The 13385-nt window shown below is 50.9% G+C and overlaps 1 protein-coding gene across 1 annotated transcript in view; it reads left to right on the forward strand.

Moving 5' to 3' along the window:
* Positions 1–12148, forward strand: part of RIMS3 (regulating synaptic membrane exocytosis 3) — a 425581-nt gene extending 413433 nt beyond the window's left edge. Inside the window, exon 7 of the mRNA XM_069622553.1 lies at positions 7631–12148. Coding sequence (XP_069478654.1) covers positions 7631–7843 — 213 coding nt within the window. The 3' untranslated portion in view covers positions 7844–12148. The remainder of the gene's footprint in view (positions 1–7630) is intronic.
* Positions 12149–13385: the final 1237 nt, after the last annotated feature.

The raw sequence follows: 13385 nt of genomic DNA on the forward strand, positions 1-13385 counted from the left end.
GAATTACTCCCACCACAAGAGTCCCAGTATCAAAGAACAGCACTTGGCCTAGGCGGCCTGGTGGACTGTCCCCCACCACAACAGTCCCAGGCTCAAAGATCAGCACTTGGTCCAGAAAGCCTGGTGGAATTACGACCACCACAACAGTCCCAGGCTCAAAGATCGGCACTTGGTCCAGAAACCATGGTGGAATTACCCCCACCACAAGAGTCCCAGGCTCAAAGATCAGCACTTGGTCCAGAAAGCCTACTGGACTGTCCCCACCACAACAGTCCCAGGTTCAAAGATCAGCACTTGGTCCAGAAACCCTGGCGGAATTACCCCCACCACAACAGTCCCAGGCTCAAAGATCAGAACTTGGTCCAGAAACCCTGGTGGAATTACCCCCACCACAAGAGTCCCAGGCTCAAAGATCAGCACTTGGTCCGGAAAGCTTACTGGAGTGTCCCCCACCACAACAATCCCAGGCTCAAAGATCAGCACTTGGTCCAGAAAGCCTGGCGGAATTACCCCCACCACAACAGTCCCAAGCTCAAAGATCTGCACTTGGTCCAGGAACCCCGGTGGAATTACCCCCACCACAAGAGTCCCAGGCTCAAAGATCAGCACTTGGTCTGGAAAGCCTACTGGACTGTCCCCCACGACAACAGTCCCAGGCTCAAAGATCATCACTTGGTCCAGAAAGCCTGGTGGAATTACCCCCACCACAAGAGTCCCAGTATCAAAGAACAGCACTTGGCCCAGGCACCCTGCTGGACTGCCCCCCACCACAACATTCCCAGTCTCAAAGATCAGCACTTGGTCCAGAAACCCTGGTGGAATTACCCACACTACAAGAGTTCCAGTCTCAAAGATCAGCACTTGGTCCAGAAACCCTGGTGGAATTACCCCCACCACAAGAGTCCCAGTCTCAAAGATCAGCACTTGGTCCAGAAACCCTGGTGGAATTACCCCACTACAAGAGTCTCAGTCTCAAAGATCAGCACTTGGTCCATAAAGCCTGTTGAGATGACCCCACGACAAAAGACCCAGCCACAAAGACCAAAACCTGGTCCAGAAAGCCTGCTGTAATGACCCCACCACAAAAGTCCCAGTCTCAAAGAACCACACTTGGTCCAGAAAGCCTGCTGGACTGACTCCCACCACAACAGACCCAGTCTCAAAGATCAACACTTGGTCCATCCAGAAAGCCTGCTGAGATGACCCCACCACAAGAGACCCATTCACAAAGACCAAAACCTGGTTCAGAAAGCCTGCTGAGATCACCCCACCATAAGAGACCCATTCTCAAAGACCAAAACCTGGTCCAGAAAGCCTGCTGAGATTACCCCACCACAACAGGCCCATTCACAAAGACCAAAACCTGGTCCAGAATGCCTGCTGGAATGACCCCACCACAAGATTCCTGGTCTCAAAAATCAACATTTGGTCCAGAAATCCTGCTGGACCAACCCCCACCACAAAATCCCAGCCTAAAATATCAACACTTGGACAGAAAGCCTGCTGGAATGACTCCCACCACAAGAGTCCCAATCTCAAAGAACAGCACTTGGACCAGACAGCCTGCTGGTGCGACCCCCACCACAACAGTCCCAGTCTAAAAGAAAAGCACTTGGCCCAGAAAGCCTGCTGGACTGGCTGCCACCACAACAGACCCAGGCTCAAAGATCAGCACTTGGCCCAGAAAGCCTGCTGGACTGACCCCCGCCACAAGAGTCCCAGTCTCAAAGAACAGCACTTGGTCCAGAAAGCCTGCTGGAGCGACCCCCACCACAACAGTCCCAGTCTCAAAGAACAGCACTTGGCCCAGAAAGCCTGCTGGACTGACCCCCACCACAACAGCCTCAGTCTCAAAGAACAGCACTTGGCCCAGAAAGCCTCCTGGAGTGACCCCCACCACAACAGTCCAGGCCGAAATATCAACACTTGGCCAGAACGCCTGCTAGAACTATCCCCACCACAAGAGTCCCAGTCTCAAAGATCAGCACTTGGTTCATAAAGCCTGCTGAGGTTACCCCACCACAAGAGGCCAAGTCACAAAGACCAAAACCTGGTCCAGAAAGCCTGCTGGAGCGACCCCCACCACTAGAGTCCCAGTCTCAAAGAACAGCACTTGGTCCAGAAAGCCTGCTGGATTGTCCCACACCACAACAGTCCCAGGCTCAAAGATCAGCACTTGGTCCAGAAAGCCTGGTGGAATTACCCCCACCACAACAGTCCCAGGCTCAAAGATCAGCACTTGGTCCAGAAACCCTGGTGGAATTACCCCCACCACAAGAGTCCCAGTCTCAAAGATCAGCACTTGGTCCAGAAACCCTGGTTGGAATTACCCCACCACAAGAGTCCCAGTCTCAAAGATCAGCACTTGGTCCGGAAAGCCTGCTGGAATTACCCCACTAGAAGAGTCTCAGTCTCAAAGATCAGCACTTGGTCCATAAAGCCTGTTGAGATGACCCCACCACAAAAGACCCAGCCACAAAGACCAAAACCTGGTCCAGAAAGCCTGCTGTAATGACCCCACCACAAAAGTCCCAGTCTCAAAGAACCACACTTGGTCCAGAAAGCCTGCTGGACTGACTCCCACCACAACAGACCCAGTCTCAAAGATCAACACTTGGTCCATCCAGAAAGCCTGCTGAGATGACCCCACCACAAGAGACCCATTCACAAAGACCAAAATCTGGTTCAGAAAGCCTGCTGAGATCACCCCACCATAAGAGACCCATTCTCAAAGACCAAAACCTGGTCCAGAAAGCCTGCTGAGATTACCCCGCCACAACAGGCCCATTCACAAAGACCAAAACCTGGTCCAGAATGCCTGCTGGAATGACCCCACCACAAGATTCCTGGTCTCAAAAATCAACATTTGGTCCAGAAATCCTGCTGGACCAACCCCCACCACAAAATCCCAGCCTAAAATATCAACACTTGGACAGAAAGCCTGCTGGAATGACTCCCACCACAAGAGTCCCAATCTCAAAGAACAGCACTTGGACCAGACAGCCTGCTGGTGCGACCCCCACCACAACAGTCCCAGTCTAAAAGAACAGCACTTGGCCCAGAAAGCCTGCTGGACTGGCTGCCACCACAACAGACCCAGGCTCAAAGATCAGCACTTGGCCCAGAAAGCCTGCTGGACTGACCCCCGCCACAAGAGTCCCAGTCTCAAAGAACAGCACTTGGTCCAGAAAGCCTGCTGGAGCGACCCCTACCACAACAGTCCCAGTCTCAAAGAACAGCACTTGGCCCAGAAAGCCTGCTGGACTGACCCCCACCACAACAGCCTCAGTCTCAAAGAACAGCACTTGGCCCAGAAAGCCTCCTGGAGTGACCCCCACCACAACAGTCCAGGCCGAAATATCAACACTTGGCCAGAAAGCCTGCTAGAACTACCCCCACCACAAGAGTCCCAGTCTCAAAGATCAGCACTTGGTTCATAAAGCCTGCTGAGGTGACCCCACCACAAGAGGCCAAGTCACAAAGACCAAAACCTGGTCCAGAAAGCCTGCTGGAGCGACCCCCACCACTAGAGTCCCAGTCTCAAAGAACAGCACTTGGTCCAGAAAGCCTGCTGGACTGACTGCCACCACAACAGTCCCAGACTCAAAGATGAACACTTGTCCAGAAAGCCTACTGGAACGACCCCCACTACTTCAGTTCCACACTCAAAGATCAGTACTTGGGCCTGAAAGTCTTCTGGAACGAACCCCACCACAGCAGTGCCAGTCTCGAAGATCAACACTTGGAGCAGTACAGCTGCTGGAACGACCCCCACCACAAGTGGCCCAGTCACAAAGAGCAAAACCCAGTCCAGGAAGCCTGCTGGAATGACCCCACTACAAGAGTCCCAGTCACAATGACCACCAAATCACCTTGCTGTACAAATGTCTGCACTGGAAGATGATGGCTACTTAGGTGGATGTGTGCATGTCCATGATGCCAAAGACCAAAACAACCTGAATGCAGGTGGGCAGGCAGGCCATCAAAATAGTGTCTTGCTGTCCTGTATCAGACGCACTTGTTTCCTTGTTCCACTTGAAGAACAGTGTCCGGTTGGAGTAGAACCTGGCACAGAAGACAAATGTGCCCAGTTCCTTACACAGGCGTGGCTTCTGTAGCTCCCAAGGGCACCTGGGTAACATGTTCACCACTATCCCACAATACGAAGCCGCCACAGAAAGACGCACCCTCCCAACAAGTGGGGCTGGCGAATTTGGCACACACATTGGCACCACCCTCTATACCATGGCTTTCCTGTCCTCCTTGGGTTTCACGCAGGCATGGCACAGGTTGCAGGTTCGAGAAGGTATTCAGGCAGTGCATCTGCATCTCAGACTTACCTTAGGATCAGGTGGTTGAGCGTACCTTGCCCGATTGCCAAGCCCATCTAAACCAATGCTCCAGAGGTAAAACCCTGCCACCTACCATGCCAATAGATATGATGGGTTATTTATAACAGGCTTAATACCCAGAGGTTTCTAAGCGCGGACCGGGGATTGAACCTGTGTTGCTCTGTGACATCTTGCTTCCAAGGCGAGCACGTTGCCCCTGAGCTATCCTCCTAATAAGCTGCCCAGTTACCTGGGAAATCTATGTGGCGTGTTGTTAAGCTGTCACGAGCCATGGTGAGCTACAAGATTCCCACTGGGTGAAATATAACAAAATGGGCAAGGATTCCCCTGGTCTGGAAGGCAACGTCTGCTCCAAATGAGAGATATATATATATTTTTTCAAGTATGACATTTTGCGGGTATGATTTATTTCTCAGTGGGCCCGAGTGAAATATTCAGTTACTGTAAATGTATCATTAGGTGTGCAATAGGGCCAGAGATGGCGGTGAAGCACCAGGGGATCGGTGCTGGGAATGAGTGCAATAGGGCCAGAGATGGCGGTGAAGCACCAGGGGATCGGTGCTGGGAATGAGTGCAATAGGGCCAGAGAAGGAAGCACGAGGCGATCGGTGCTGGGAATGAGTGCAATAGGGCCAGAGAAGGAAGCACGAGGCGATCGGTGCTGGGAATGAGTGCAATAGGGCCAGAGAAGGAAGCACGAGGCGATCGGTGCTGGGAATGAGTACAAAAGGGGGCAGAGATGGCGGTGAAGCACGAGGGGACTGGTGCTGGGAATGAGTGCAATAGGGCCAGAGATGCCGGTAAAGCAGGAGGGGATCGGTGCTGGGAATGAGTACAAAAGGGGCCAGAGATGGCGGTGAAGCACGAGGGGATTGGTGTTGGGAATGAGTGCAATAGGGCCAGAGATGGCAGTGAAGCACGAGGGGACCGGTGCTGGGAATGAGTGCAATAGGGCCAGAGAAGGAAGCACGAGGCGATCGGTGCTGGGAATGAGTGCAATAGGGCCAGAGAAGGAAGCACGAAGCGATCGGTGCTGGGAATGAGTACAAAAGGGGGCAGAGATGGCCGTGAAGTACGAGGGGACCGGTGCTGGGAATGAGTGCAATAGGGCCAGAGAAGGAAGCACGAGGGGATCGGTGCTGGGAATGAGTGCAATAGGGCCAGAGATGGCGGTGAAGCACGAGGGGATCGGTGCTGGGAATGAGTGCAATAGGGCCAGAGAAGGAAGCACGAGGCGATCGGTGCTGGGAATGAGTACAAAAGGGGGCAGAGATGGCGGTGAAGCACGAGGGGACCTGTGCTGGGAATGAGTGCAATAGGGCCAGAGACGCCGGTGAAGCACGAGGGGACCGGTGCTGGGAATGAGTGCAATAAGGGCCAGAGATGCCGGTGAAGCACGAGGGGATTGGTGCTGGGAATGAGAACAAAAAGGGGGCAGAGATGGCGATGAAGCACGAGGGGATTGGTTCTGGGAAGGAGTGCAATAGGGCCAGAGATGGCGGTGAAGCACGAGGGGATCGGTGTTGGGAATGAGTGCAATAGGGCCAGAGATGGCGGTGAAGCACGAGGGGACCGGTGCTGGGAATGAGTGCAATAGGGCCAGAGATTGTGGTGAAGCACGAGGGGATCGGTGCTGGGAATGAGCGCAATAGGGCCAGAGATGGCGGTGAAGCACGAGGGGACCGGTGCTGGGAATGAGTGCAATAAGGGCAGAGATGGCGGTGAAGCATGAGGGGATCGTTGCCGGGAATGAGTGCAATAGGGCCAGAGATTGTGATGAAGCACGAGGGGATCGGTGCGGGGAATGAGTACAATAGGGTCAGAGATGCCGGTGAAGCACGAGGGGATCAGTGGTGGGAATGAGTGATATAGGGCCAGAGATGCCGGTAAAGCACAAGGGGATCAGTGCTGGGAATGAGTGCAATAGGGCCAGAGATGCCGGTGAAGCAAAAGGGGATCGGTGCTGGGAATGAGTGCAATAGGGCCAGAGATGGCGGTGAAGCACGAGGGGATCAGTGCTGGGAATGAGTGCAATAGGGCCAGAGATGCCGGTGAAGCACGAGGGGATCGGTGCTGGGAATGAGTGCAATAGGGCCAGAGATGGTGGTGAAGCACGAGGGGATCAGTGGTGGGAATGAGTGCAATAGGGCCAGAGATGCTGGTGAAGCATGAGGGGATCGGTGCTGGGAATGAGTACAAAAGGGGGTAGAGATGGCGGTGAAGCACGAGGGGATTGGTGCTGGGAATGAGTGCAATAGGGCCAGAGATGGCGGTGAAGCACGAGGGGACCGGTGCTGGGAATGAGTGCAATAGGGCCAGAGATGGCGGTGAAGCACGAGTGGATCAGTGCTGGGAATGAGTGCAATAGGGCCAGAGATGGTGGTGAAGCACGAGGGGATCGTTGCTGGGAATGAGTGCAATAGGGTCAGAGATGGTGGTGAAGCACGTGGGGATCGTTATTGGGAATGAGTGCTATAGGGCCAAAGATGGCGGTGAAGCACGAGGGGATCGGTGCTGGGAATGAGTACAATAGGGCCGGAGATGGTGGTGAAGCACGAGGGGATCAGTGGTGGGAATGAGTGCAATAGGGCCAGAGATGGCGGTGAAGCATGAGGGAATCAGTGCTGGGAATGAGTGCAATAGGGCCAGAGATGGTGGTGAAGCACGAGGGGATCGGTGCTGGGAATGAGTACAATAGGGCCGGAGATGGCGGTGAAGCACGAGGGGATCGGTGCTGGGAATGAGTACAATAGGGCCGTAGATGGTGGTGAAGCACAAGGGGATTGGCGGTGAAGCACGAGAGGATCAGTGGTGGGAATGAGTGCAATAGGGCCAATAGGGCCAGAGATGGCGGTGAAGCATGAGGGAATCAGTGCTGGGAATGAGTGCAATACTACTGAACCACAGAGGATGCTCCTCAAATAGTTGAGACTTTGATCAGGAAAGTAGATTTTGGGTCTGTCCTGTTTGGAGTAATTGCGAATCACACCTGATTTAAATGTGCATGGTGGGAAAGCACAAAGGTCACTCTAGTGAGACAATTGGTATGTGAAAGTGTACATCTACATTAAATTGCCTTTGAGTTTGTGATATGTTAAAAGATAGACTCCATTGAGGTGTGTAGAATTGCTGACCCCTGCAGATAGTGTCATCCCTACTTCTTAACTGGAGACTGCGCACATTGTATGATATTTGCAGGTGTGGAGACTGGCAAAAGACGGACACCCAATGTCTGGAGGCAACCAATGTCTTAATTATCTCCCTCTCCTTGATTACAGGTGATCGTCTGGGGAGATTACGGTCGCATGGATCACAAGTATTTCATGGGGATGGCTCAGATCCACCTGGAGGAGCTAGACCTTACCACCATGGTTACCGGCTGGTACAAACTCTTCCCGACCTCCTCCGTGGCGGACTCCAGCATCGCCCCCCTGACCCGTCGCCTCTCTCAATCCTCTCTGGAGAGTTCCACAAGCCCGTCCTGTTCTTAAATCCCTCAGAGTGAGAGATCAAGAGAAAGAGAGGTGGGCTTGAGGAAGATTCATTGAGGGCACCGAGCACGCTTCACCGCTGATACACCAACACCCGGAAAGCCCATAAAACGTGTCAGCGAGCATTGACTGCGCGTCACTGACTCTGTCCCTTCTCTCCCCACCCCTCAACACTCTCTCAATGTCTCTTACGATAGCCGATGGGATAATCGACGACAAGAACCAGCCGCCAGGAATGCAAAAGTACAAGACTGTTAATGCAATCATCCCAATTGCATGTGGGAGCAACACGCGCTGGCGGTATGAGCAAGGCCTGGTTGGCGACCACCAGGGCAAGTTCATGTCCGCCACACTGCAAAGAGCATGTTATTCCCGCTGAGCACGCTTCTTTACCCTTTCTCCTCCCAAACCAGGACAAGGGATAAGGAAACCAGCCTGGTATATGCATTGTATGTAAAGATATATAGAATGACACGTGTATTCGGCAGAATGCTGGGCTTGACTGTTTCATATTTAGGTAACCCCACTGGATTTCTTTTTTATGTTTATGGAATGTAGCATCCGATGTAGCCGCCACATGCGAACATGTGTGTGCAGAATCCGTGCGGGAACCCTCCAGAATCGGGCAGGAAGTTGGCATTAGCCACTCTGCCTTTGTAGCTCCCTCCGCACAGATCAAGCAGCGTTTACAAGCAATTCTGATTATTTTAACAAATGTGTGTGTGTATGGGCGCGCGTGTGCGTGTGTGTGTGCGCACGTGTGTGTTTGTGTGTGTGCCTGTTTGTATATACAGCATGTAGCCAACTCACCCCCAAGCGACTATCTCTTGGGAGGGTGGGAATGGTGCCAATGAAGAGGTACGTTAAGCCCTACCCTTATTTTCACTTAAGTGCATTCTGGAATTGTTTTGCTCCACACCTACAATAATTGCTTTGTGCACCTACCAAATGAGTCCCTTGCATGGCAAAAGGGAGCAAGTTTCGACCCACTCATAAAAGGAATCTTCGGGGCTCCCAATCGGAATATGTAGCTTGTACCTCCTATTTAAAGTTGATCACTCGTCTGAGACCATCTCCCCGGTTCTCTGTTCCGCTCCCCATCCCCACCTGCCCAGAATATGGAACAGTGTGATGCCTGGAGGTGAGGCACTTCGAGTGAGACTGGGCCACGCAACATCCCATATTGTGGTAGCAATGTAGGAGGCGACTGTGGATTTTAATGTTGAAGGTGCCTAAGAACTTCTGCGGAAAACTCAGGGTGAAACCACTCGGAACTGACATTCCTTCTTACATACTAGGTGACTGTTTTTAAAGTATTCAAAGATGGAAACAGCAGAGCAGTATTAGGGGAAGCCAATGGTTTGGCATGTCCACTCAAACAGTGAGACACGTCTCTACCAAGAGATCAAACGAAATCTCCAGTTGAAAATATCCATCCCTCGAGAGATCACATAGTGGAAGATCAAATAGAGACTTCAAGGGATCTGTCTTGCAACAGATGAAATACTGCTGGGAAACGGAGATCCAAATTGATCTAGCAAAGATCAAATGAAGAACACAGGATAAGAATGACTGATCTATTAGTGTACCTAGAGATCAAAGGATCGAGAGATCACAGAGTGTAGTATAAACATTTGCACACTAGTGGCCAATCAAATGGAGACTCCAAGTGAACTGTTTCACAGATCAAAAAGAGACTGCTGCAAAAGGAGATACCAAGGAAGTTATCTACCAGAGGTCAACTGTAGAACCCAGCATAAGAATGACTGGTCTATACGTGGATTACATCAACAACATAGGATGGGAATTACCTTTCAAGAAAGCAATGAAATAAAACGCTAGTATTAAAGTCCAAGAGAACAAATCATTACTCCAAGAGAACAGCCAACAATCTAGGAAGAGGACAAACTGAGGATTGAGGAAAGCTGAAATAGAATCCGGGCGAGAGGTACCTTTCTAACCGGAGATTGCGAGAAAGCTCTGCTCTGTCTACAGAAGCTTTGAGGCAGATCAGTTGTTGGAAACGACTCTGATGAGAACAGTATATGAGCCGCCAAACTCTCTGATCAAGACACCAGTACAGGCATGCTTTGCGATTGCTGGATCAAGAGTATCTTCCAGAAGGGGAGGATCTCACTCAACGGAGGCTCTTTGGTGGAAGGTTTGATTGATCATTAAACCAGGCTGATTGATGACATTTTAAAGATTGATCAGTGAAAATATCCAACAGAGGTTGCAGGACAGGAGTACTGCTGTATTTACTGATTAGGATCACAGGGCGGGATGTCAGTGCATGGGACCTTTTAAAAGTTGTACTAATTTGCAAATTGGTGAAGCGTTAAAGGAAACTATGGTGATCAAAAATGAGAGGACACATCCTGTTGCCTCATTGAAGAGCCCGTTTTCAAAATGGGGGCATCCACGTGAACAGCGCTTTGCTCAGTGAAAAGGCAATTCTACTCTTAAAAGCACAACATTTTATTCACGCCGCCGAAACCCCGAAGCTGGCGTGAACAACAGGAGCACACCCAGGAAGCTTGCCAAGAACAGGGCAGACTTCAAAATGCCCACAACCTTTCCCTCAATCATGCTTTTCACAATGTGTCCATCAAGAGCGGCATGGCAAAATCGAGGGAAAGCCGATGTCGCCTTCAACAGTACAGATTCTCTTCAACTTGGGGAATGGGGGGAAGGCCAGCACCTAGAAGCACTTTAGTCTACCTATGTCCCCCCGGCGAAGGCTGAGCTGGCCTCACTACTGCACCAAAGCCCAATGATTGAAGCCAAGAGAGCGTATCCACTTGAAACACTTCCATACAGAGGAAGGGATTTGGGAGAGGTCTGGGTCAAGCAGACTACGGTCTGTACAAGCAAGATTGCATCTTGTCCCAGAGGCCAAGGTTGTGGAGAGCACAACCATCCAATGCGCTGAAGAAGGTGACATCTGCCAGTTCCCATCTTGCATTCGAAGGAAGGTTCCATGTACTGGTTGCACACCGGCTCAATCTTCTAAAAACATTCTCCAATTGGCGTCTCATCATTCTGACCCTCAATGCTTCAGTGGAGGCAAAGCACAATTGAAAACAGTGGGGACCTCAAAAGACAGGATAAAGGGCACCTCAGAATTCTAAAATCAGGTGGACCTTTATGCAAATCACTTGTAAAACTTGGGTACAACTGCTAGTTATTCTTACAAAATGGTTCAATCTGTAGCCTACCACCGCAAACACGCTTGCATGCGAGCTGCTATTTCCCGGAGGCCAATGGACTACATACCATGTATGGCAATCTGGCTATTGAATCCAAAGTCTGATGCTTCGCTGGCTTGAACTTGGAGATGGAGCCTATACTTGTTGCCACACCAGAGACTGGTGGGACTGTTTACGCAACTCATAAGGTTTAACCAGCCGCAGTTGATCTCAAAAGCAGAAGGCCAATGGGCGCAGAACACTTCAAAACTACAGCGCACAGACCTTGGACTGGCGTCCATTACGAGATGAATCCGAGCACAAAGACTGATGTGGGAACAGTTTAAAACCCTCTTGAGATCTCCCTGAAAGTCCTTGCTTTAGGAATGAGGAAGAGGCCAGCTACCCTTTTCGGTCCAGATTTACCAACCACCGGTCAGACAGGATGCCAGTGAGGCCAGCATGGCCATACCCATCCCATGTAAACACCCTCCAGGACAAGGCTGTGTTGTCCCCCCCTAGTTGTGAGGGCGTCTGGAAGGGTCTGCAAGAGAAGCCTCCAGTCCAGCGACCTCCATACCAAGGTCATAGGATGTTTGACTATAATTTGATATCTGATGTAACATGTTTAGGAGTCAGTGTTAACCAAAAAAGCCGGCTGGTTGAGTATGTCTCTGCTTTCAATGTAGACGGATGGGTCAGTACCTGGGGTGCAGCCTGGTTCCTTTGCATCCACAGGCAGTTGTGTGAAGCCTTGGTAAAGGACCTTGCAACTCTGGTTCAGTCTAGATCAGAGTTGTCCAACTCCAAGCCTTGAGGGCCGGATCCATGTCAGATTTTCAGGATACACTGTATTAATATTCATGAGATATATTTGCATGCACAGATTCTAAATGTATGCACATCTTTGCTCATGAATATTAATGAGGGATATCCTGAAAACCTGTCAGGATTCCAGCCCCCCCAGGTCTGGAGTTGGACCACCCTTGCCTGTACCATAGCAATGATGGTTTGTGTAAATATGTGAAATCAGTCTTGTGCTCTCTGCCCAGTCCCTGGTGAATGTTCTAGTTCTTCTGGGCATTGATGTGCCCGCATCACAAAAACAATCTCTTCAGTGTGACGTGTCCGAGACCCGCATCAGAGAGGTATCAGGGATGGGAGAGCAATGCCCCCCGCCCCCCGTTCTCCACATGTAAAGGAGCCCCTCGGATAAGGGGCCTTCGAAGGGGAATGCATCTAGTGATTTGTGACTTGAAGGTCCAGTTTCTCACATGTCACGGGATGGTAGTGATTCACTGGTCCATTGGTTTGGTGGAGGGAGGGGCAGCTGAAAGACAAACTCATTGGCCATTCATCATTGTCCTTTTGTTGATGTGTAAACTTCAGAAGAATTGCCTTCATATTTTAATGATAAGAAGTAACATGGGCATAGCGTGAAAAGCTTTGCAAAGGCGGGAGGGACCTATTGTTTCTGTCCAATAATGTGACTCGCCATTCCTCTGGCTTCGGTTCGCCCAAGTGGTCCGACTTTACTAAGCTGCTGTTGACAACAGGAAGAGGTGCACATGTCCTGGGTTATGGAGACTTGCGTGGGCCGCTAATCAAGCCCCTCCCACTGGGGCGGAACGTGTGTCTAGGCGCCGCATCCGTACTAATGTGGGGAGACGCATACATTGCAGTTGAGTAAAGCACATTCATATAACCTTCCCTCACTTCCTGTGCCCCCCCCCCCGCCCCACAACCCCCAAAGTGATCCTGCAGCAAAGATGGGGGGTTTGGCTTCAGTGCCCCCTAGCAAATCTGCTTCTCAGTGCCCACTTTCCTTAACCACCATATATGACACAAGAGGCTAGGCTCATTCCCACTGCACAAAAGCAACTACAGGGTCCCCGCTCTAGCAGAGAAGCCCCTCTTGGAAGCCCAACCTAGGACGATCTTATGGATGTGCTGCTGTGTGTGTTGTGTGCATTCTTGTTAAAGCTCAAGCCTTCATTATTGTCCTTCTTTTATGTTCCATCACCTTTAATCCACGGGTTTGATGATTGGGTGGGAGAAGACCCTGTCCATTTTCTTTCCCTTGGGGACCAAGAATAAATGAATTTGGCAATTTTCCAAGAAAACCTTAATGCACATTTGCCATAGCGGTCCATAGAAAGGTGTGTGCAGAGGGGGGTCCTATGGAATTACTCGGCTTGCCATATTTCTGCCACTTATTCATTGGTCTTGACATTTTCCACAAGAGCATTTTTCCAAAAGCTTAGATCAGAGGGCGACCTATGGCATTTTAATTTCTGACATCTACCAATCGTGAAGAGGCCTTAAAGAAGATCTTGCCCAAGCAGTGCACATTT

This window comes from Ambystoma mexicanum, chromosome 11, assembly GCF_040938575.1.
Source record: "Ambystoma mexicanum isolate Mex_15411 chromosome 11, UKY_AmexF1_1, whole genome shotgun sequence".
NCBI classification, from domain to species: domain Eukaryota; kingdom Metazoa; phylum Chordata; class Amphibia; order Caudata; family Ambystomatidae; genus Ambystoma; species Ambystoma mexicanum.